We start from the raw sequence: 25,248 nt of genomic DNA, 5'->3' as shown, positions 1-25,248 counted from the left end.
TAAATGTCTCACAATTTAATTTACACTAAGGAAAAAGTTGTTTGAAGACGGATCAGTTTTGACATATGTATTTTTTATTAAGCGGTTTGTCTTTGATTTAATTAGATTATATTGCTTACATCACTGAAAGTCAAATTATCATTTTATAATTTGATTTAAATCATGTTGCTGTTCCAAACAGGGGAGTGACTCATTTTACCTGCCAAAGTAAATTTTTGACCTCATTGTAATGGTGATTTATGAGTGTTAATTTGGGACCCTGATAGCAGCTATTGAATTGACAGAGTCTGAGTGTTCATTTCACAGACTCTTATGCTCTCTCTTTCTGTACATTCTCTTTTATCCCCCCTCCTTTCTTGTCTTTTTATTGGCCATTTATTGTTTGGAAAAAAGATAATGATGTGGGTCAAGGCTTGTGACCCAGCACAGTAACTATGGAGAAGACAGCACACAAATAGAAGTGAACATGTGTTGTTTTGTAGGGTCCCCCTGGTCCACATGGAAATCCAGGCCTCCCAGGGACTCCCGGACCCAAGGTACGTAACATTGAATACAGTGTTGTGATGTTTTTGTGGATGCTATTAAACTAGAATGTTTGTTGGAACTACGAATTTAGTGTAGTTTTTGGACATTGATCAGTAGTGTGTTTCCCATACAATGAATGTTACTCGCTGCCTAACCACCATAGTACGATGCATTGCTGTACAAACTAAGTAGTCACGGATGTTTTCCGAACATATCTCCGTTGTTTAAACCACGTTGGTTCAACAATGTAGAACAATCGATAATGATATCACGCACAGGTAGTGGAGTAATAACTTCTACTAATTCATCGACTACATTATTTTCTGTTCCTTGTCATTTTGCTTAATTTGATGTTTGATTCATCACGGCTTCCCTCTTACGTCATACTGCAGAGTACCCTTACGCTTTTACACACATGCACACTCTTCAAAAACTGTGCTTATTGAGTACATATACATATAAGCTAGAGCTAGAGACTGAAATGGATATATATATATATATATATATATATATATATATATATATATATATTTAAATAGAATGGAAGATATAGATTGTACTGCATGTTAGCTTGGTTAGTGTGCCCAAGAGCATCATTTATTTAGAAACTATGCAAACCACTGGTCAAAAGCTGTAGTTTTAACAATGTATAAGTTTGCAATGCTGTTTGCAAATGTTCCTTTGAGCTATGGTTTGGGAACAACGAATCATTAAATTATTTTAGTAATGACAGAATTATAACTATAGTTGGCTAACAGTGCTTTTGGGAAACGTTCCCCAGTATGTTTGGACTTACCATAACAAAACACTGTCTTGAACAAGTCTTGAACTTATTAGTGAGTTCAGCGAATTTAAAGGGGATCATTAAAAATATGCATGAGCTTTGATCTATCTACTCAATAGCTTATAATTATATGACATATGTGCTTTAAGTAGCATTTGAATAGGTGATTGGGTATTTTTACAACAGTTACATCACACGGTAGACTAATATTTTATAATACCTAGAAAGACAGCAGTAAAAACATGCTACTATTACTTCTACAATAAAACACCACTACATTGGCTACTTTTGGGGCCTAATAGAAAACTAACACTTTGTTGCAATAAGTTTGTTGTTGGCTTCCAGATCTTTCTTTCTAGAAATGTATTCAAATAGCAGTAAATTTGTTATTCATTGAGCAGTAAATCATCAAATGATGGATAAGAGCAGTATAACTGGCATGTATCCAGACACATGGTGAAGACAAGCACACTTTTGGCTTTAGAGAGCATATTTTGGTGTCTGAATTGCAGTGTTGGAGTGAAGCTTTACATTCCCTGCAAAGTACAAGCCAGATGAATGAACTGAACTCAAACCCTACAAGATTATGCCATGCAGTGTGCATTTAGCATAGATTTATGGGCAAAAATTGCACTCTTACTTGATTTTTCATATTTATGTTTGTTAAACAGCTGCAAAACAGCAAATTAATAGCTTAGATTAATTGGAAAATATGCTACTAATTGTACATGTTTGAATCACAACCATAAAGCATGACTTCATCTCATTGCCTGAAAAGGCAGAAGAATGTGGTGTGTGAACCCCAGTGTCATTGCAGAGACTTACTGTAAACTTATTCTCACTAGTGCACATGGGTCACTCTCTTGTGTAAACAACACTCCTTTCCTTTGCAAGCCTTCATTACACTTATCCATGTAGTCTATATATAAAAAGTAGGAGATGAATCCTGTTACACTATTCTGTTTGGAATGGATTTGAGAGCAGGGGTCACAATAACTCCGCACTAACCTCCTCTTTTCCTGTGTGATGTACACATGAGTCAAAACAAGAGTGAGTCACTGTAGGTAGCTTAAAAAGTCTTTTCATTTAAAAACATTTTAAAATGCATACTCTGTTGAACAATTATAAAGCTTTGAATCATCTAAACACACCTCAATGTAAAATTGTACATTTCCCATGAGATCAGTTGTTTGTCCTCTGTGTGTTGCAGGGAAAAAAGGGAGACCCTGGAATCTCACCTGGCAAAGCACTAAATGGAATAAAGGTATGTGTTACCATGTGTTACCTCCTCTATTAATTATTTAAATACAGTATGTTATTTATTACATCTTGTTACTGTATTATTCACCATCGTGCACTTTAGCTTATGTCCATTTTTAAATGTTTTTATTTTTTCCTGCTTAAAATTATGCAAGTTCTTTCATTAGTCAGCACACTGATTCCTGAGAATAAAAATAAAAACAGCAGGAGGTAAGGTTATGGGACATGCTAAAGAAAAACTGAAAATACCGTACTGGTAAGATTTGTATTGTTATGAAATTAGAGTAATATGCTCACCAATGTTGCATTTATTTGATCAAAAATGAAGTAAAACTATTTTAAATAACTGTTTTCTCTTTTTAATATATTTTAAATTTTAATTTATTCCTGTGATGGAAAATCTTAATTTTCAGCAGCCACTACTCCAGTCTTCAGTATCACATGATCCTTCAGAAATCATTCTAATATGCTGCTTTGCTTCTCAAGAAAAGATGTGTCATTGTGCAGTTTAATATTTTTGCGGAAATCATGATTTTTCATAATTCTTTGATGAATAGAAGCTCAAAGGTTATTAGGATCTTTTGTAACATTATTAATAACTTTACTGTATTTTGCTCAGTTGAACGCATCCTTCCTTAATAAAAAAATAAATTTCTTTACTGACCCTAATCGTTTGAATTGTAGTGTCATTGTTTATGGCCTGACATACATTTTTTTCTTCAACTCTGTTCTGCAGAGTTTAGTTCCAATACTGCTCCAACATAAATACCATGTAGTTTTCAAATAAGCCTAAATGACTTGATTTGCTGAATCATGTGTTTAATTGGAGTTGAAACTAAATTCTGCAGGGCTGTGGCCCTCGAAGGAACTGAGTTTTGTAGCCCTGCCTTAAGGCCTGGGACACACTAGACAATTTTCAAATCTTAATCGATTTTAAAACCGGTGGAGACCACAGACTTAAGGCCAAAGTATTCTTTTTTTTTTTCTTTTTTTTTTTGCCCATACTCGAGTATTTACCAGAATAGTATGCGCACCGTCTGACTTTGTACGTGCAGGTCACACATGTGCATTGACTTTGTTTTTTCACTAATCAGTTGTTCCACAAGGTGCCAACACTGGCCCGGGCCGTTTTTTTTTTTTTTTTCAAATAAAACTAAAGAGAAGCTAAACAACAACAATAAAATAGCAGAGACTGCAACAACAACAGATGGCCACTTTGACCAGTGCTTTGTGTGATAGGGTTATGGGAGAGACGCAACTTTAGTTTAAAGCAGTACAAAGACATTTTTATCAGTCATAACTGATCAAGAAAAATACAGCAGATGCTGGCCAAAGATGAAGCTTTCTAGAGTGCATGTGTCTACCACCTGCATTCACACATGCTGTCAAATGGAATATATTTTGAAAGGCTACGCATTAAACTGTACGCAAAAATAAAGTATACTTTGGGCTTTAAGGACCGTGTTAAACATTGTTTAACATTATAATCCTCTGAATACACACTAGTACATGATTTGGGCAGATTGCAAGACCACACACCTGTCAATTGTAGTCTTATTTTCACAATGAGACAAGATCTCATGGAGATTCCCGTGATCAAGCGTGACTTGCAAAGAAAAACAAATGGAGGATGATCAATGACATCATCTGGTTGTGGCGTGAGTTTTGTTTAACAGGAAGAAAAATAAAGGAGAAAAAAGGACATGGGTGATCTTCTTTTTACTCCACTTTCGTGGCATGTTTATGGCCATGAAGTTTCAGCTATAGAAGCACTCAACATCCGGTTGATGAAGCTTAATCACTCTCATTGGTATTACATCAGAAGCAGCCTGATCAAGAGTCATAAATATAAAAAATGTTTGATATTTTTGATTTGGGATCATGCAAGCTTTGAGATGATCAGGAGCAGTAAAATAATCACAATGACACCACACAACTGAGGATTTTTTAGACAAAAATTAATTTGTGAAAAGCCTTGAATTGAATTGGGTCACTCCACCCCTGATTGCTTGGGAGTGCAAATTTGGCTCAAAATCAGGCTTAAAATCTTCAAGTGTGTGGCCAGCCAAACACATTCAACAGAATGATTCAGTTGCATAAACTTTTTTTTTTTTGCCTGTTCTGTACCAGTACTCAGGAATCAGTGTAACATAGCAGCGAACAAGTAGAAAAAGTTACAATGTGTGGTGTCTCTGAATATGTTTACACTGACAAATTTACCATATCAGAAGTCATTTTTAGTGTTCTCATTTATAGGGGGACCCTGGGGTATTAGGGCTACCTGGACTACCCGGTCAAGCTGGTCGGAAGGTAAGAGTCATTCTTTGATTTCTCTAATATAGGGAGGCTCCACCAATGACACAAAACAGATCTAAGGATAGTTCCTAACCCAGATGTTTGGAAATGTTCAGCACACTCAATTTGCAACAGCATAACATCATGTTTTTCCAGGAAACATTACTGCTTTATCAGCCTTATGCTAAAGTAATCCCTCAAATATACACTTACCATGGCATATTCTGGATGGCGGTACATCAGTCTTTATTTTAGCAAATGCGAAACAGGTTCTTGTGTCGAACTCCTTCTAAAATCAGATGTGTGTAATGCCATTGGAAAATGTTCTTGTAGAAGACCTCAATTAAGCTTAGACCATTTCTCCTGGTTTTCATGTACACTATCTACACAGCTGAGATGAAACTGGGTCAGCCAGGCTAATGGCAAATTGCAATACTGCCCATACTCTCTTTATCCAAAGGGGAAAATTTGCTATTCAATTTCTAGGAAACCTTCACACATAAAGCAGTGTGACATTTTTGATTGGCTTTAAGAATTTGGCACTCAGTACTTTGGCATACACGATTCTAAGAATTCATTTTATGTGCTGTTGAAGTCACGCATCACAAAACAAAGAGACCCATACATGTGCGCTGTATTACATCAGCAGTTTTACATATATTCAGAATCAGTGGTGTTTGTTTGAACATTTGGATCAAGATGACTCCCTGAAACATTGTAAAGTAAAGGAATTATCTGGCATTTTCTTTACCGCCACGTGTTTCCAATCACACAGCCACAGATTTCAAACAAAATATTAAAAGCTGGTGGAAAATAGTTGCAGACACTACTTGTGCTAAATTATTGCTGGCAGTGAACTAGAAAGTTATTCCATCCATGGGCCGTGGCCAGAGACAAAATCTTGTAACAATGAAAAAAATAAAACATTTAATGCTCAAACCTACTGTAAAGTAACACGTGTACAGTAAGTAGCAGTGACACATTTGGTCATATGAGCAGGTAACGATAGGTTGGGAATAAGTTATGCTTTTCATTATAAAATATTGAGCGATGTACAGTCTTTTAATCCTTTCGCACTCACGCCCTTGAGATCAACAGATGTGGACTCTGACACAGCTGGACATGTGCTGTAATATGACAAGCGTAGGCTACTAACATCTGCTTGGAGATTGTGCTGCTCCACCCCTTTCTTTTTGTGAACAGTGAACCACTGCATGGTGTATATATATATATATATATATATATATATATATATATATATATATATATATTAGATTTTTTTCTGTGAAGTGATTTCTGTAGAGCTGACTCCACATCAGTCAAATATATTAACCATTTGTGCGGTAATAGCATGTCGGCCAAAACACACAAGGAAATGTGTTGTGAAAAAAAAATATCACCGGCAATCTCAGACATTCGCATTCGGATGGGATTAGTTTTCTCAGACGATCAATGAGTTTGCTGAAAAACAGTAGGTAATTTGCTCTCTTTAATTATTACAGAGATTGTGTGAGGAAAAACACAGATGTGGCAGATTCGGACGGGATTAAAATCACCAAGTACGTCTGTGAAACACAAATTTCTCTAACGACCCCCTGTAAAACTAGTCCCATCCGAATAGGGCTTAAGATAATAATAAATGCATTAGAAGTACTTTAATTGTTAGTTAACCAATGTTAACAATTAGAACCTTAGTGTAAAGTGTTATTTTAAAAAGCTTTTGGACACTTCTGAGCTGGTCAGGCTGGGAGCCCAGCTATATCAATTAAAGACCAACTTAGTCTGGTTTATAGGCTGGTTTAGTCTGTCTCTTTTAAACATAGGATGTACTATTTTGATATGGTCCATTAGATAACCACCTGGCAACCACCTAAATGCCCTAGCAACCCTATAGCTGTTGTGACAGAAGTCATTAGATTCATTTGCAGCTTTATTGAGTATAGTCAGACAATACAGGGTCAGACAATACAAGGCAGAACAATGGAGACAAGGCTTAGACAGGTGGAAGATCAGGGCAGGCGGCAGACAGACAGAGTTCAGAGAAGCCAATCCGAGTCAGTGCAGGCAGGCAGAGAACAATCAGGGAATCGAGAAACAGTCCAAGGTCAATAAACTAAAAAAACAAACATGGGTAATAGCACTCAGAAACGACAGCCGGAGCAAATCAAGACTTTGCAGTGACTGAGCGGGTCAAATTGTCAATTTGAATGGCCAGATCGACGAACTCACTTAGACTCCTTCCTTCATCTCGACAGGCCAATTCTGACTGAAGTTCTGCGTTCAATCCTCTCCGAAACAAGAGCTTTAATGTGTCCTCAACCCACACAGTCTGGGCCGCAAGAGTGCAGAATGACAGAGCGTACTGACCTGCCGACCTTCTTCCTTGAGTCAGGTTTAATAACCAGTCATCCGCGCCTCTCCCCTCAGCTGGTTCTTTGAAAACCTTGAAAGTTTGGAGAAAGGCTTCGAAGGAAGAACCGTCAGTCCTCCATTCAGCGGTAGCCCAATCCAATGCTCTCCCGGTCAGCAGTGAACAAATGATAGCAATGCGGCCAGAATCTGTGGGGTATAGTGATGGTTGCTGGTTGACGAAGAGTGAACCCTGAAGTAAGAAGCCCTTGCATTTAGCGGGTTCTCCATCGAATCTCTCAGGGAAAGCGAATCATGGGCTGACTTGTGATTTCTGAACCGGGAGTGGGTTGCTAGGAACAGCTGTTGAAGTAGAGCCAGCACCGTGTGGTGACAGACTGGGGCCTTGCAATGCTGTGACCAGATGTTCATTCAACATCAACTAACTCAGTCCCTTGACCACATTTGTTACTGGATAGCCGTCTAGTAGATGTCCTTGGTTGTAACAGCATAATTATATTAAACTGTATTCTTTGCTAATCCTTGTCACAGATTTACTGAATGAGTTTGAAAAAGGGAGCCAGTTTCTGCAGGGGGAAAAATGCTTTTGTCTTTACTCAGCAAGAGGTGAATGACCATTTGGGAGAAAGATGGTCCTTTGGCACAGACTGTGAAAAGAAACTTGAACCAGCTGCATTTTTTGGAATTAGAGTCTCCCATTCATAGCTACCTGGAAGAGCATCTGTGTCTGCAATAGTTTCGTGAAGCGAAAGTGATTTAAATTTATGAATCAGTTTCCCAAGGGAAACATTTCACATCTCAGTGATGCTGAGATACTGAGTTAAGTCTATCTGCTGCTCAACTGTATCATCAAATGGGCTTTGTGAAACCAGACAGAAAATTATTTTTTGTTTTGTTTGTTGTCTCCACAAAATCTGATTTTTCGCTAATAATATTTACTTGTGGCATGAAATCTGGTTGAAATCACACTGGATTTCATGTCAAATTTCATGACAGTTGGGATACAGCGCAGTGTGCCATAAAGCTAAAGTCGATTAACGCGTGTACGAGTTATGAGGCATTTTCTCCTGATAACCCCAAAAATAACTTAAATTACACTTTCAGTTTTGATCGTACACATAAGAGCAATACATCAATCGAATCTGTAAAGTGTCTACTTTTTTTGTATACAGACATAATAACCATAAAACTTTGTGCACTTATAAAAAAAAAAGATAACATACAAGATGTGTTGTCTGCAGCCTTTGTCTGCGGTGATCTTCATTTACAAACACGTCATTAAAAGGAACTGTAACTCAGTGAATACTCAACGAAGAAACATGAGAGAGATATCTATAGAAATCCTGACATGTCTACTTTTAAACTAAACAAGTGCTGCCGAAAACAAATATTCTGTGATAAAGTAATCCATATGAAATCAACGCGATGTCCGTTTTTCACGTCTCCCTTCATTATCTTCTAATGCGACCATGCCCCCGCGCTGAACGCGCTATTCAGATTCTAATGTTTCTCTGAAGCTTGCGGCTTGAATACGCCCACACAACAGAAGACAACACAGCGAGACTGGTCTTCAAGTTTTGTTTTTTTACTGTTTGCTTCACGATGAGAGGAATAAGACATAATTCACCTCAAAAAGATGTGATGTGGTTGAGGATTTAAGATATGGATTTCCTCAGAAAAAAAAGAATGAAGCACTTTATTCATCAGAGATCATAAACATGAGTAAGTCTCCTTTTATTTATTTATATACCTGTACTAGTTCTCACATAACATGTAAAAAATTTTACTAGTTAGACTTTTTCCAAAGACTTTTTCCAAACTATAACTCCTGACTAAATGTATAATCAAGTGAAATATTATAAAGTTTCAATAACAATATACGATAATATACCATACAAAAGCTTGATGTAAATAATATAAATGTAACAAATAAATGTAACTGTAACAAATGTAACAAAAATGCTGTTCTTTCAACTTATCCCCCCGAAAAACCTGAAAAAAATATTCTCAGGTCTTTTCAACACTAATAATAATAATAATGATGATGATGATAATAACAATAAATGTTTTTTGTAGAAAATAAGATTGTTAAAATGATTTCTGAAGGATTGTGTGACTGGAGTAATGATGCAGAAAATTCAGTTTGAAAGTCAGCTTTGATTGTTCCTAATAAACTGTTTAACTGCACTCCCAAGTGGATATTAAATTATGTTGTGGGATAATTAAATATATTCTAAATAAACTACAAACATAAAATTATATAGATTTATTTTGTCTTCACATTCTTTCTTGTAACTCCTCCCTCTCAGTGGCACAGCTGACTGAAAGGCTCATTATGCAGCTCATTATGCGGGCCTTTGTCTTCTCAGGTGTAAATCACAATGATTATCATGATAGTTGACCTACTCGCATATGACTTTTACCAACAAAAAGTGTCTTAGAAAATTTAAATCAATGTATTGTTTTCTGTAAGTGAGTAAACAAGATGATTTTCACATAATTTAGAAAGAACAATTCTAGGCTACAAGCTCCAGTTTTCAAAAGTCCCGGGAACCATTGTTCTTTCTGTGTTTTATGGCCTTCTCCAAAACTTCTCCAGGCCCCAAAAATACCCTTAGACTCCAGAGGGTTAATTCATGCACACTCACTGACTACTGTATGTGGCATTCATTATGCTGTAAATTGTGAAGGAATGAACAAGTGAGTGATTTTGAACACATGTACAAATGTGTAAAATGCAGTAAATATGTAAACATTTTTGTGTAAATAAGGGAAAGTGCAATACCGCATCAAAAATTCTGCTGAAGTCTCAATGTAACAGACGTATCAGGATTTCCCTATCTGTCGGTCACTACGAGTTATGTCGAACGACATATGGGGTCTCTCTTGGGAGGCCAATCATCTCTGAATTTAAGAGAAAACGCCAATGAAAATTGGCTAGTGGATTAACACACCTGAGCCACTCCCCGTGCCACGGGTATAAATAGGGCGACAGGTGCATCCACTCATTCGATTTTTGCTTCGGAGCTGAGTGGTTGTATGAATGCTGTTATACTCCACAAAGCCATTCATCTGCTGTGTCGGGAAGCTGTTCTGGTTGGCGGTACGGCGCAAACAGCGGTGTCCCTTTCAGCGATTCCCCTGGGCGCTTCAACTAAGAGAGCAGATTTCCTAAAAGAGCAAATCGCGGACGATTCACGTCTTTTTAAAGACACTGTTCGTCCGCGTCCTTCTGGATGCGGTCGTTTCCTGTTCTCTGACAACGGCCACGTTCGTTGTCTTCCGTGTCTGGGCATTCAGCACGCTGAAGGCGCGTTCGTGGATGGTTCATGCACGCACTGCGTGTGTGACCATGGCAACGCTGCGATCGCGTCTCTCCTTTCTTAAAGGGAAAGGAGCAGACCCCTCTGTCACTACCCGTTCCGGTTTCTCTGTCACGAGCAGAGGACCGCCGGCTAGTGCTCTGGGAGATTTGGAGGTGACAGTGAGAGCTTCTCCGCCCGGCCACGCCCCACGGACCTCTTACCCCTTCCGCAGTGTTTGTCCTGTGCGGCTGCTGGGTGATTTTGCTGGGCTGTCTTATGGGTCATTTAGTTTGCCGCCGGGGATCAGATGTCGATTGCAGCATCGGGGATGGGCTGTTGACCTCTGTGGATGAAGATTCGTCGGGGCTGCCCCCCTCGGGTGTTGTCGCCACTGCCGAATAGGACCCAGAGTTGACAGCCGTGCTTGCCCGGGCAGCTGTGAGCATCAGGATGGAGGTGTCCGCCCAGCCCTGAGTGCTCACGGCTGTTTGATTGGTTCTCGGTGTAGAGCGCGGCTCACAACCGCGTTTTACTCTGGTTCCTTTCTTCCCGGATGTGCATGGGAAAGTGATGTAGTCGTGGATGGCCCCTTTTTACGGCCGGAAGCAGCTCATTTCGTTCCTCCGTCCTCACTACCCTCGATGGTGGGGCAGCTAGGGGTGCGTTGACATTCCCCAGCAGGAGAGTGCGATTGCAGTGCACTTGTGTCCGCAAAACGCCGCCACTGGACAGGACCTCGACTGCTTTGGCACATCAACTGTCTGGAGTTGCTGGCAGTGCATCTAGCTTTACGACGGCTTCGTCCGCTGTTGCTGGACAAGCACGTGTAGGTCCGCACGGACAACACTGCGGCTGTTTTGTACATCAACCGACAGGGCGGTCTACGATCACGTCGCATGTCTCAACTCGCCCGCCATCTCCTCCTCTGGAGTCAGACGTGGCTCAAGTCGCTGTGCGCTATCCACATCCCGGGGGAGCTCAATCGTGCAGCCGACGCGCTCTCACGACAGCTGATTTTCCCCGGGGAATGGCGACTCCATCCCTCAGATGGTCCAGCTGATCTGGAGTCGATTCGGGGAAGCCCAGGTAGACCTGTTTGCTTCCCACGAGTCCTCCCACTGCCAGCTGTACTATTCCCTGTCCCAGGCCCCCCTGGGCACAGATGCACTGGCACACAGCTGGCCTCGGGCTTTACGCAAGTATGCGTTTCCCCCAGTGAGCCTGTTCGCACAGACACTGTGCAAGGTCAGGGAGGACGAGGAACAGGTCCTGTTGGTTGCGCCTTATTGGCCCACCCGGACCTGGTTTTTGGAACTCATGCTCCTCGTGACAGCCCCTCCCTGCCGCATCCCCCTGAGGAGAGACCTTCTCTCTCAGAGGCTTGGCACCCTTTGGCACCCGCGTCCAGATCTCTGGAACCTCCACGTGTGGCTTCTGGATGGGACGCGGCAGACCTAAGTGATCTGCCCCCAGCGGTGGTAGACACTATCACTCAGGCTAGAGCCCCTTCTACGAGGCAGGCCTATGCTCTGAAGTGGAGTCTGTTCACGAATTGGTGTTCTTCTCACCGAGAAGACCCCCGGAGATGCCCGGTCAGAGTCGTGCTTTCTTTCCTGCAAGAAAGGTTGGAGCGTGGGCTGTCACCCTCCACCCTGAAAGTGTATGTGGCTGCCATTGCAGCCCATCACGATGCAGTGGACGGCCGGTCCCTGGGGAGGCATGAGCTGATCGTTAGGTCCCTGAGGGGTGTCAGAAGTTTACATCATCCTAGGACACCCCTGATTCCCTCCTGGGACCTCTCTATTGTCCTGGCGGGACTTCAGAGGGGTCCCTTTGAGCCGCTGGATTCAGTCGAGCTTAAGTTCCTGTCTCTTAAGACAGCGCTCCTGATCGCGCTCACTTCCATCAAGAGGGTCGGGGACCTCCAAGCATTTTTGGTAAGTGAAGAGTGCCTTGTGTTCGGGCCGGCCTACTCTCACGTTGTACTGAGACCCCGCCCTGGATACGTGCCCAAGGTTCCCACCACTCCCTTCCGAGAACAGGTGGTGAACCTGCAAGCGCTGCCCCTGGAGGAGGCAGATCCAGCCTTGGCGTCGCTGTGTCCCGTAAGAGCGCTTCGCATATACGTGGACCACACCCAGAGCTTCAGAAGCTCTGAGCAGCTCCTGGTCTGCTTTGGAGGTCCGCAGAAGGGGAAGGCTGTCTCTAAGCAGAGGTTGGCCCACTGGATAGTGGATGCCATTGCCTTGGCTTACCATTCCCAAGGCGAGCCGTGCCCCCTGGGGGTGAGGGCCCACTCCACACGGAGTGTGGCCTCCTCCTATGCACTGGCGCACGGCGCCTCTCTGGCAGACATCTGTTGAGCTGCGGGCTGGGCGACACCTAACACCTTTGCGAGGTTTTACAACCTCCGTGTGGAGCCAGTTTCTTCCCGTGTGTTGGGTAACAGGTAATTGGCGGGAAGGGCTGGCTGGGTGTCACGCTTGCTGCGCCATTCCCCCTAACACGGGGATGTGAGCGCCTTTCTTCTCCCAGTAGAGTTCCCCGGTTGGCGTACCCTGGTCGAGCATCTTCCAGCACCCTCGGCAGTCAGACTTGGCGGAGCAGTCTGTCGCCAGGCCCAGTACTGGCGTTAGCATGCCCGGAGTTCCGGTCAGCCCCTGTACTGGGCTAGGTGTTCATATGGCTTGGTTCCCTACAGGTAATCCCATATGTGTATTCTTCCACGGTAAGGTTTCCCTCTTGGCAAACCCGTGTCTTCCCTTGGCAGACCCGTTCTGTCAGTCTCTTCTGGCAGCCGTTCCATCCCTACTCCAAGGTAGGACCTGCCTCAGAGACCCCTTCCATATGTAGTACTGCCCCCTGGGTCAGTCCATATCGGTATATCCACATTTCACTTCCCTACGGGTAGGATGTGGTCTCTGTAGCGACCTTTTCCTAGGCTCGCTTCCCCATTGTCTTGCCAGCTGAAAGAACAAATAGGGAAGATTTGAAGCAATATTTCTCTGAAGGTTGAAATCCCTTCCATTAACTTTATGTGGGCGGAACAGCAGCGTGGCCTTCTCCAGCAGCGATGTACTTACCCTTTGGTCCCTTCGGTACCAAGGTCAGTGAATTTGCGCTGGGGCTTTGGGAAGGTTACGACCTTAAGCGTAGCTTTTGTGGCACGCCAGGGCTTGTCGACAATTGCAGCGCCACAGGGTTGTGACGGTGTTCAGGTTGTGGCGTTTTCCATAGGACTCCATATGTCGTTCGACATAACTCGTAGTGACCGACAGATAGGGAACGTCTCGGTTACGTACGTAACCCTCGTTCCCTGATGGAGGGAACGGAGACGTTATGTCCCCATGCCACAACCTTGAACCGTTCGCTGTTGCCGGGACACATTCTCGGCTCCTCAGCGTAAATCCTAATGAGTGGATGCACCTGTCGCCCTATTTATACTCATGGCACGGGGAGTGGCTCAGGTGTGTTAATCCACTAGCCAATTTTCATTGGCGTTTTCTCTTAAATTCAGAGATGATTGGCCTCCCAAGTGAGACCCCATATGTCGTTCGACATAACATCTCCGTTCCCTCTATCAGGGAACGAGGGTTACGTACGTAACCGAGACGATTTCTTCCATATTGTCATGTACATCCAGATGAAAAGGATATGAGGGAATTTTACATATGTAATTTTTACATGTGTTTTGTCTGTATTTTTTTCCCCCCACTTTATGGTATTGTGTTATAGAGTTAGAAAGAAAAGTAAAAAAAAAAAAAAGTAGTAACAAAGAATGTGATAACAAAAGTGTTTTTCAATATGTTACTGTAGTTGTTATTTTTTATTTTATTTTTATTTTTTTATGCTTTTGCAATGTAAAACAAACTTGAGAGTATGTTACGAATTGTAATCATACAAAATTATTGGTGGTAATTTAAATGTGCAGTGTTGATAACTTATGATAGTGTAAAAGGTGAAATGGTGTTCCAAGTCGCTTTAATCAGATGAAAATATGATGACATAAAATACATTTAGAAAAAAGGCAAACACAGAAGGAAGACTTTATCCTCTGAATTTAAAGTCCACCACACGCATACACAATCATACATGCACAGGCTAAAAAATTGCTTCCTTTTATTAAGGTCCTTTTAGCTCCCACATCTGGGATTTATTTGTTCTCTGTTTATGCATGGCACAAGCATAAACACCAATGGCAAGACACATTCTCTTTTTCATTGCAATGAAGACTGTCCCTCTTTCCATCTCTGACCCTTTAGCTCTATATGCGTGGCTTCTTTCCCTCTATGTAATATATTTCCATAGTTTAGGAGGGGGGAGGGCATTGTTCATTGTCCTCCACAGCAGAGCACTCAGTTCCAGCATGGAGATCACAAGCCCATGTTCAGTGTTGGGAAGGTTACTTTGAAAATGTAATAGGTTACAGATTACAAGTTACCCTGTTTAAAATGTAATAGTAGTGTAACTTTTTCAATTACTTTATTAAAGTAATGTAACTAATTACTTTTGAGTACTTTTTGATTACTTTTCTAAATTTGTGAAAATTAAAGAATAATAAATAAAAGCATATACATCAACTTAAATACAGTCATCTAATAAGCATGTGACGTATTCTGTGTAATAAACTCCTGAAACATTGGTGTTTTTTTGAAATGGCTGTCTCTGTATATGATGATAGTTTTCTCAAAATATGTAAAATGCACATGAAGTGACACAGAGCAGTTCTAGAAATTATGTTTATGTGCTCGTGTACTCTTATATTGAGGCGGCAGAGGTTGAAAACACTGCGAGCTTCAGTAGGCCTATGTGTAATAAATGAAACCATGTCTTTGCCATTAATTTACAGGAGGGGCGGACTGGGAAAAAAACTCAGACTGGAAAATTCAAACTCATACAAACAAATTCATGGACAAAAAACATTTTTGTATGGACCTGACATAAAAAAGGTTTAAATCTTTAATTTGGGGACATGACTGAACTGCACCTTCAATTCCATTTTTCTCTTCAGTCTCTTTATTTTGCCCTGTTATCCATCTCTCTGATTACTTTAATACTCAAGATTGAACAAAACTATACTTTACAATACAATACTCTACAATACTATTAATATCTTTATAGAAAAATCCTAATACTGTACACGAGTCATGTTTTCCCTTGCAAAAATTAACCATGCTTTTATTAGCCTATATAAAAGTAAAATAACCTTGTTTTGTTTGTTTAGTTTTTTTGCAAATTGATTTGCATTTATTTTTAAATAAATACATTTGTAAAATAACTTTAATTTTTGGTTACCACAGTTAAACAATAGTAACTTAGTAATAGTAATAGTAACAATAGTAATATTTATAGTTAAATATTAAAATGTTAATTTTCGTAAGGGTTGTGTTGTTGTCTGTAAAGCTCCCCCTAAACCTATAAAAAAACTGAATTTTTTTCAGCTAAATTCCTACTGTAGCATTACAACAGATAATAATGATGTCTTTTATATAGTATTTTGAGTGATGACTTATGAGCAACGTGCTGCTGCTTGATTAAATAAATAAAAAAACAAAGACAAAAAAGCATCTTTACAGATGAAACTGACCTGAAACCCTGAACAGTAGTTCTGCTTCTCTGCTCCAGCAGTCCACTCTATTCTCTCTATTCTCTCTCTCTCTCTCTCTCTCTCTCTCTCTCTCTCTCTCTCTCTCTCTCTCTCTCTCTCTCTCTCTCTCTCGCATTGATTACTCTGAGTCTGATCCAAACCGTTTGGCGGAGGCGCAGAGAGCGCGCGAGTCATGACTAACACTTCATGACTTATTAGAGATTTAATTATCAAATGGCGGATTCGCAAATGATCACTTTAGTACATTTGGCGTGCAATTATACAATAACAATATCAAAATAGAGGGCAAAATCGGCTGCCAGGCCACCGGGAATTGCCCCGTTTCTCCCGGTGTCCAGTCCGCGCTTGATTTCCACAGACACACAGAATGTGCAAGTCATATATTGCATTTTTGGGGCTTAATATTGACACACACTAGTCCATGTCATGTTTTGATTCAAGTGTACTGACCTAATTTTGATTTAGTCATCCAAAATGTGGCATATTCCGTCCGCTTATATGCATTCCGTTTTTATGACTGGATTCTACGAACCAGACTGTATTTCCGCATCCCGGAAATTATTAGGGCGGTATGTCTCAGAATAGTCAGTGCAATTTGGGAAAGAAATCAGTTAAATCTGTATGTGGATGTTTGTAAATATTCAAATGTAATCCCCTTTGTATCGTTAAAATTTCATAAGTAACTGTAATTTAATTACTTATTTTTTCGTAGTAACTGTAACTAATTACAGTTACAATAATTTTGTAATTAAATTACGTAACGCCGTTACATGTAACTAGTTACTCCCCAACACTGCCCATGTTGTATGCATTTAGCCTGTTTTTGATGACTTGTGCCAAACTATGATTTGCTTTGTTTACTCAAAAGAGTCCTTACAAATTAGGTTTCTATGAGCAGTGTTTTGTAAAGAGATTTGCTGGGGCAGGCACAGATAAACACTGAAAACTGTTGATGGAACAGTTGGCATTGGGAGCTGCAGGAAAAGTGTTTGCTCTAAATCACATACAGTAGCCACAAAATATATTGGGATACAGAAACCACATTTAAAATTAATATCGAAAATATTTTTGTGAAAATTGTGAAAATTTTATGTTTGGATTCTTTAATAATTGGAAAGTTCAAAAGAATAGCATTTATTTAAAATATAAATCTTTTGTCACAGTAAAGATTTAATGTTGGCACTTTTGATCAAAATCCTTGCAGATTAAAAATATTACTTAAAAAACAACAGTATAATGTATGAGGGTGTGATTGTTACTCACTCTGGACAATTTACATCTCATTTTAGTGAGAGTTGAAACTTGCCATAGAATTTCCATTCATTCTCCTGAATTCTAGTCAATAGAAGTTTCCGCTCTGTTATTGTAATCCCAAAGGTTACTGCCAATTAACCAGCCAAGACACATAACACCACACGATTTTTCACTCACTGTGAAAGTGCCGATGATGTCTTCATAACATTCACAGTGCCTATAAATTTAAGGAAAGGTTCTTGAAGTGGTACCTTAGCACACTCATGAATGAGTGCCATGAATGTTTCTCTTGCATTAGACCACTGATCCAATTGAAGAGCTTCATAGGTGGATTCCGATTTGGTTTGCAGTTAATTATTTTGTTAATTGTTTCTTCATTTGTTCTTCTTAAAGTAATAGTTTTCACTCAAAAGTGAAGTCCCCGTAAGTCATTACATATCTGAATATAATGTACATCAAGGGTCTTCAACCAGGGGTCCTTGACAAAGTCAATTTTAAATATAAACTCCCTGAAACTAAAGCATGAGCACCTTCAGTTGATACTTTAAAATTATATAATATTATCAGCAAAACAGATTTAGCAAATGTTCCATTGCATTTTTAAATTTTGCTCTGGAAAACGTGAAATGTGGCCAATTACATGCAGCAAAGTCTGGGAAGACATCTACATATACATGTGTGATTCACTCTGAAGCTGCAATTGACAGCATGGGACACAAATATGGTCAAATAGATACACGCAATGTAAATGCAGACTGATAGATTACTAGAAAATATTAGTATCAACCCTCATTAATTTTAAAGTCCATCTGTTGTCAAATCACAATCAAACTGTATGCAAAGTGTCAATCATTTTGACGATAATGGTCATAACAAAAATCAAGCATAGTGTTAGTTCTGGTGGGGCCTGTGAGTCAAAATTGCATCAGTTGACTCTCAGCTGATTCACATCTTCCTAGAATATGATAACCATCACGGCATTTTAATATAAGGTCTATTCAGTATTATTCAGCAGCTTTATTACTTTATTACTTATTCTGGAGCATATTACCCTCCTCCATCCCCAACTCCTCCTGCCTGCTGTTTGGAAAGGCAATCATACAGTTATAGGAGGTAATTATACAGAAATTATCATAACAACTTTTCACATGCTGTGCAATGAGATCAGTCCACTGGTTAGTCAGGTTATGCCATCCCATAGCACAAAGTCACATAAATTATTTGATGTGCACGGATGATGCATTTTCATCTCCGATTATTCGCATTAACCCTAAATCAAAAACCACCTTAAGTGAGCATAAAAGCTTTTTTGCGAATTAAGGGATTTTTTTCCCCCATCACTCGTTCCTGATATGATACTTCAAAATGTGAATAAAAACAGGTTGATGGAAACATAGCGAGTGAGTCTGTCCTGTGCACTTCAATAACTCTCTGGTTTTGCCTTGCTAAAAAATCTGATTTCGGAAGACTACAGAGGACGGTTCTGATTGCTGAAAGGATTATAGGTACTCTCCTGCCCACCCTTCAAGAACTGTATATATTAAGAGTGAGAAAGGGGCTGATAAAAACAACTTAGATCCCTCACCCAAGCCATCTTCTTTTTGAACTTTTGCCATCTGCCCGGAGCTACAAAGCACCGAATACCAGGACAGTCCATTACTTGTTAATTATATTATATTCCATCTATATAGCACACCTGATACATACAAACTTTGACAGTTCTTGTTGATATATAGGCAAGGCAAGGCAATGCAAGTTTATTTATATAGCACATTTCGTACACAATGGTAATTCAAAGTGCTTTACATAAAAGAAAGTAAAATAATCATGTAGAAAAATAATAACAAAAATAAAACAAGCAATTTTAAAACTTTTAAAATTATTAAAACATTTACTTAAAATGAATTTTAAAACAGTTAGAAAATGATTTTACATAAAAAAATTTACTCGGTTACTAACGTAACCTCGGTTCTCTCTAGAAGAGGGAACGAGTACTGCGTCTTAGCTAAGACGCTACGGGAAAAGTCTCTTTTCACGAAATACTGAAGCAAAAAATTATCCTTAATTTTGAATTTTTGTAAAGCGCATTTGCAGCAGTACACAGCCATAGGCGAGACGGCTCGCTCGCTCATTGGCTGCTCTGCGGCAAGTGCACAGCCTATCGAGTCCAGGCTGATGCAATATCAGACCAATAATTTCAAGGGCTTCGCGCCCTTCATGCCACTTCCCGCCGAAACGGTTGTGGCCCAACCCTATAAAAGGAGCTCGAAAAGGCTGACTCACCTGATTTATTTCATCGCCGAAGCGAACCAGAGTGAATCGTACGCACGGCAGAGAACACAGTACTCGTTCCCTCTTCTAGAGAGAACCGAGGTTACGTTAGTAACCGAGTACGTTCTCTTACGAGAGTTCTCTCGTACTGCGTCTTAGCTAAGACGCTACGGGAACCCCATGTAAAACGCCGTGCGCGCAGGGATCACACACCAATACGAACTCAGAATTCCCATCAGGGCCCTGATTCAGCTATACCGACAGCAGCCTTGCTTGCAATGCGGGAACCTCCAGGTTATAGAACCTGATAAATGTAGACGGCGAGGCCCAACCTGCCGCCATACATATATCCTGCAAGGAGATCCCAGTAGATCACGCCCACGACGAGGCGACGCCCCTCGTGGAGTGTGCTCTGACGCCCAGTGGGCACTGAAGGCCCCTGGAAGCGTAAGCTAACGCTATGGTGTCAACTATCCATCTGGATAGAGTCTGTCTCGAAACAGCTATTCCCTTGGAACATCCACTGAACGAGACAAACAGCTGCTCAGTCTGTCGAAAGACAGCGGAGCGAGACACATAAGCTCTTAAAACCCTAACAGGGCAAAGAAGACTCGAGTCTCCATCCTCTCCTGACACCGACAGGGCAGACAGGGCAATAACCTGAGCCCGAAACGGCGTGTTGAGGGACTTTGGCACATAACCGTGCCTAGGTTTGAGTATGACCCTTGAGTCATTAGGCCCAAACTCCAAGCACGAATGGCTCACCGAGAGCGCGTGCAGGTCACCCACACGCTTCACTGAAGCGAGAGCCAACAAGAATACCGTCTTGAACGACAGATGCTGGAGGCTAATCGATTGGATAGGCTCAAAAGGGGGACCCTTCATGGCCTCCAAATCCGCCGCGAGGTCCCATATAGGGACTGACGGAGGTCTGGGAGGATTCAGCCTCCTAGCTCCTCTAAGGAAGCGGATGACCAAATCGTTCCTTCCTATTGACTGACCGAGCGCTGTTTCAGAAAACGCTGCGATGGCCGCCACATAAACTTTGAGCGTGGATGAGGCTCTGCCCTTATCCAACAGCTCTTGTTGGAAGGAGAGAACCTCCGTCACCTCACAACTAAGGGGTGAACATCCCCGAGCTGTACACCAGCTGGAGAACACCGACCACTTCGAGGCATACAGCCGTCGTGTCGACCGAGCTCTAGCCTGAGTGATGGTATTTAGCACTCCCACTGAGAGATCAGTGGGTAACCATTGAGCGCCCACACATGGAGGGACCACAACTCTGGTTGAGGGTGCCAAATCGAGCCCCTGGCCTGCGAGAGGAGGTCCCTCCTCAACGGCACTGGCCACGGGGTGATGTCTGCTAACCGCATCAAATCTGGGAACCATGGTTGGTTCTTCCAAAAAGGTGCTACAAGCAGTATTGAACATCTCGTTTCTCTCACCCGTTCTATCACCTGCGGAAGGAGGGAGACGGGAGGGAAAGCATAAAGCGGGCAGCACGGCCATCTCCGTGACAGCACGCTTTCGTTCTTGGAAAAGGCACATGAACTGCCCTCAGCGAGCGCAAGTTGCGCTGAGCCCAAACCAGGAGGCGTTCCGTCAGCCTGTACAGGTTTCGGGACCCGAGACCGCCCTGGCGATTTATGTAGGACACCACAGACATGTTGTCCGAACGGACTAGGATGTGGCGGCCCTTGATTCGGGCACAAAAGCGCGTCAGCGCATTCTCCACTGCCAGCATTTCCAGACAGTTGATATGTTGGAGCTTTTCCCATTCTGACCACAGGCCAAAGGACGGTCTGCCCTCGAGCAGCGCTCCCGAAGTGGAGGCGTCCGTCGACACCATCTTCACTTTCGAGGAAGTCCCCAGGTTTACACCTGATTGGTACCAGTCGTTTGCTGTCCAGGGTTTCAGGGCTGTAACGCAGCCCTGATTGACCTTGAGACGCAGTCGACCAGATACCCGCGCTTTCAGCCAGCACTGCAGGGGGCGCATGCGGAGCAGGCCCAACTGCAGAACCGGAGATGCTGAGGCCATGAGACCCAGCATCCTCTGACATTCTCTGAGCGGAACGGTCGCGCCGCAGCGGAGAGAACTCGCCGCGCGCTGAATGCCCAACGCACGCTGTGGTGACAGCCGCGCCGTCATGGAACGTGAGTCCAGAGCTAAACCCAAAAACAGTATCGTCTGACTGGGGTTCAGCGAACTCTTCGTCCAGTTGACACTGAGACCGAGTTTCTCGAGGTGATCGAGTAAACCGGCCCTGTGCTCCACGAGCTCCGCTCGTTATTGAGCCAGAATCAGCCAGTCGTCCAAATAGTTCAGCACTCGCATGCCTCTGAGTCTGAGAGGAGCGAGCGCTGCGTCCATGCACCTCGTAAACGTACGAGGAGCTACGGACAAGCCGAACGGCAGGACTGCAAACTGGTATGCCTGGCCCTCGAAGGCGAATCTCAAATATCGCCTGTGACTTGACGCTATCTGTATTCGAAAATACGAGTCCTTCAGATCTATTGACATGAACCAGTCTCCTCTGCGAATATGCGCGAGGAGCTTCCTGGTCTTAAGCATTCTGAAACTGCGTTTCACCAATGCCTTGTTCAGCTGTCTTAGATCCAGTCTGGCCCTGAGACCCCCTTCTCTCTTGGGCCCTTGAAAGTATCTGCTGTACAGCCCCCCCTCGCTTTGAGCTTGAGACACAGGCTCTACAGCCCCTTTGCTCAACAGTTTTGATATTTCGGCCCGAAGTATGTGTGCTACTTCTGTTTTGACCGTGGTTTCGACGTGCGCTAAAAAGCACGGAGGGCGTCGAAAAAACTGTAGCGAGTAGCCTCTCCTTATAATGCCTTGCACCCAATCCGAAACCCCTGGACGCGCTGACCATGCATCTGCATGAATGGCTAAGGGCTGGATGCGAAGCGCGCTCTGTTGACTGGGCAACGGCAGCTGCTTCGGTGTGCTGTAACATGGGCGTTACGCCTGTGGCATTTGAGGCGGGGAGCGCGCTGATCACAGCGGGCAGATCGCTCCTCCTCGACCCCGTCCTGGCGCTTAACCGATTGAGGGAGGGCTGAGTGGGTCCCGTGGGACTCGTGATGTCTGCGAGTAACTGTGGGCTGCAAGTGTGCACATTTACTGCTTTCGACTCGCTGTCTGCCTGGGCAGAGCGTACGTGCACGGGTTTCGTTTCTACAGAAAACCACGCGCCGTGTGTGACATAGTGTTTGTGGGCACTGAGGAGTGGGCACGTTTACTATGTGGAGCGCGCGACCGATCTGAGTCGATCTTATAGGCGCGAGCCCTGTGTGCAGGGCTGTACTTACATGTGGAGATGGGCACTGAGGAGTGGGCATCGTCACTACATTTATAGCACCATCGGCCGTGGCCGGACGAACGTGCACGGGTTTCGTTTTTACAGAAACCACATGACGCGTGTGACATAGTGATTGTAGGCACTGAGGAGTGGGCACGTTTACTATGCAGTACGCGCGATCGACTTGAGTCGCTTTTATGGGCGCCAGCCCTGTGTGAAGGGCTGTGCTTATATGTGGAGATGGGCACTGAGCAGTGGGCATCGTCACTACATTTATAGCACCATCAGCCGTGGCCGGGACACCTGAAATTACACCTTTTTCGGGAAATATCCGTTTTTTTTTTTTTTTTCAGTCAGATGGCGCTTGCTTCCTCCGTGATCCAGCGATGCGTGAGCTTCGCTGAAGAGATGAAAAATCGGGTGAGTCAGCCTTTTCGAGCTCCTTTTATAGGGTTGGGCCACACCCATAGGCTGTGCACTTGCCGCAGAGCAGCCAATGAGCGAGCGAGCCGTCTCGCCTATGGCTGTGTACTGCTGCAAATGCGCTTTACAAAAATTCAAAATTAAGGATAATTTTTTGCTTCAGTATTTTGTGAAAAGAGACTTTTCCCGTAGCGTCTTAGCTAAGACGCAGTACGAGAGAACTCTCGTAAGAGAACAGTGAAAATATAGTGCAATCAATTCAGACATTGCACAGTGCTCATTCAATAAATGCACAGCTTAACAGATGGGTTTTGAGTCTAGATTTATATGTGACTAGTGTTTTAGCACATCTGATCTCTTCTGGAAGCTGATTCCAACTGCGGGCGGCATAGTAACTAAAGGCGGACTTCCCTTGTTTTGTGTGAACCCTTGGTATTTCTAACTGACTTGATCCTAGTGATCTGAGTGCTCTGTTAGGTTTACATTCAGTGAACATATCTGCAATATATTTCGGCCCTAGGTCATTTAGTGACTTATATATGAGTAAAAGTACTTTAAAATCAATCCTAAATGTAACTGGAAGCCAGTGTAAGGACCTGAGTACTGATGTGATGTGCTCAGATTTTCTGGTTCTAGTCAGAATCCTGGCAGCAGCGTTCTGGATGAGCTGCAGCTGTCTAATGGTCTTTTTGGGAAGGCCGTTGAGGAGCCCATTACAATAATCCACCCTGCTGGTGATAAAGGCATGAACTAGTTTCTCCAAGTCTTTACTTGAAAAAAAAACATCTAATTCTTGCAATTTTTTTTAATGATAGTATGCTGATTTAGTTACTGCTTTGACATGATTACTGAAACTAAGGTCTGTCTCCAGAATCACACCAAGATTCCTGACTTGATTTATAGTTGTCAAGGTATGCATTCACCTTGAAAACTTCATCTTTGTTTCCAAATGCAATGACTTCAGTTTTTTCCTTATTTAACTGAAGAAAATTCTGGCACATCCAACTATTAATTTCATCAATACATTGGCAGAGGGAGTCAATGGGGCTGTAGTCATTTGGAGATAAGGCTAGGTATACCTGTGTGTGTGTGTGTGTGTGTGTGTGTGTGTGTGTGTGTGTGTGTGTGTGTGTGTGTGTGTGTGGTATATATATATATATATATATATATATATATATATATATATCATATTAATATATATCAAGTAGTGCGGTAAACTCTCATAAAAGTTATTGCTACTACATAAGCATAAAAGGTCATGCTTTAGGTAACAGTCCGCAATTTACTGTGTAAGTTAACTGAATTTACAGTGTATCTGTTTGTAATAATAGCGTACCTATACAGTATCTCCGTGTAGGTATAAGGGAACAATCTGCAACATTTAGGGAATAAAGAGTAAATAACCTGGAAAATTGCAAATGGAACAAGGGGGGAACAAGTGTATATTTGCACAGTAAATACAGAGAAAAATGTTGCAGTGTTTTAGTTTAATTTAGTTTGATGACCAAATGAAATCCTCTGTAAGAACAAATCACTGTCATGGATGCTGTGCTCTAAGGAGGCACACAACGCAGGAGTAGGCAAAAAAGAGTCTTTTAATTATAATTCACAAAGCAAACAAGGAATCGAGCTGGGGTAGCACAACATTAAGATGAAAATAATAGCAGACAAAGGACCAATGGAAAAACACAGAACTTAAGTACTAGAAACTTAATTGGTAGAATTGAAACAGGTGTGGAGCTAATGAATCAAAAACCATGGAAACAAACAAGGCAGGAGAAGGGAAACACAGAAAACTGTGACAATCACAGCATACACTATATCCACTGAAAT

General features: G+C 42.2%; 1 protein-coding gene across 1 annotated transcript in view; it reads left to right on the top strand.

Annotated features, from left to right (window-relative positions):
• LOC132137575 (collagen alpha-1(XXVII) chain B-like) overlaps positions 1-25,248 on the top strand; it is a 153,801-nt gene that overhangs the window by 51,266 nt on the left and 77,287 nt on the right. The window contains exons 5-7 of the mRNA XM_059547606.1: positions 483-536; positions 2,520-2,573; positions 4,826-4,879. Of these exons, the coding sequence (XP_059403589.1) occupies positions 483-536; positions 2,520-2,573; positions 4,826-4,879 (162 nt within the window). The remainder of the gene's footprint in view (positions 1-482; positions 537-2,519; positions 2,574-4,825; positions 4,880-25,248) is intronic.

The sequence above is a fragment of the Carassius carassius genome, chromosome 4 (assembly GCF_963082965.1).
Source record: "Carassius carassius chromosome 4, fCarCar2.1, whole genome shotgun sequence".
Classification (NCBI taxonomy): Eukaryota; Metazoa; Chordata; class Actinopteri; order Cypriniformes; family Cyprinidae; genus Carassius; species Carassius carassius.
The sequence above is the reverse complement of the archived record's forward strand: the minus strand, read 5'-3'. Positions and strand labels throughout refer to the sequence as shown.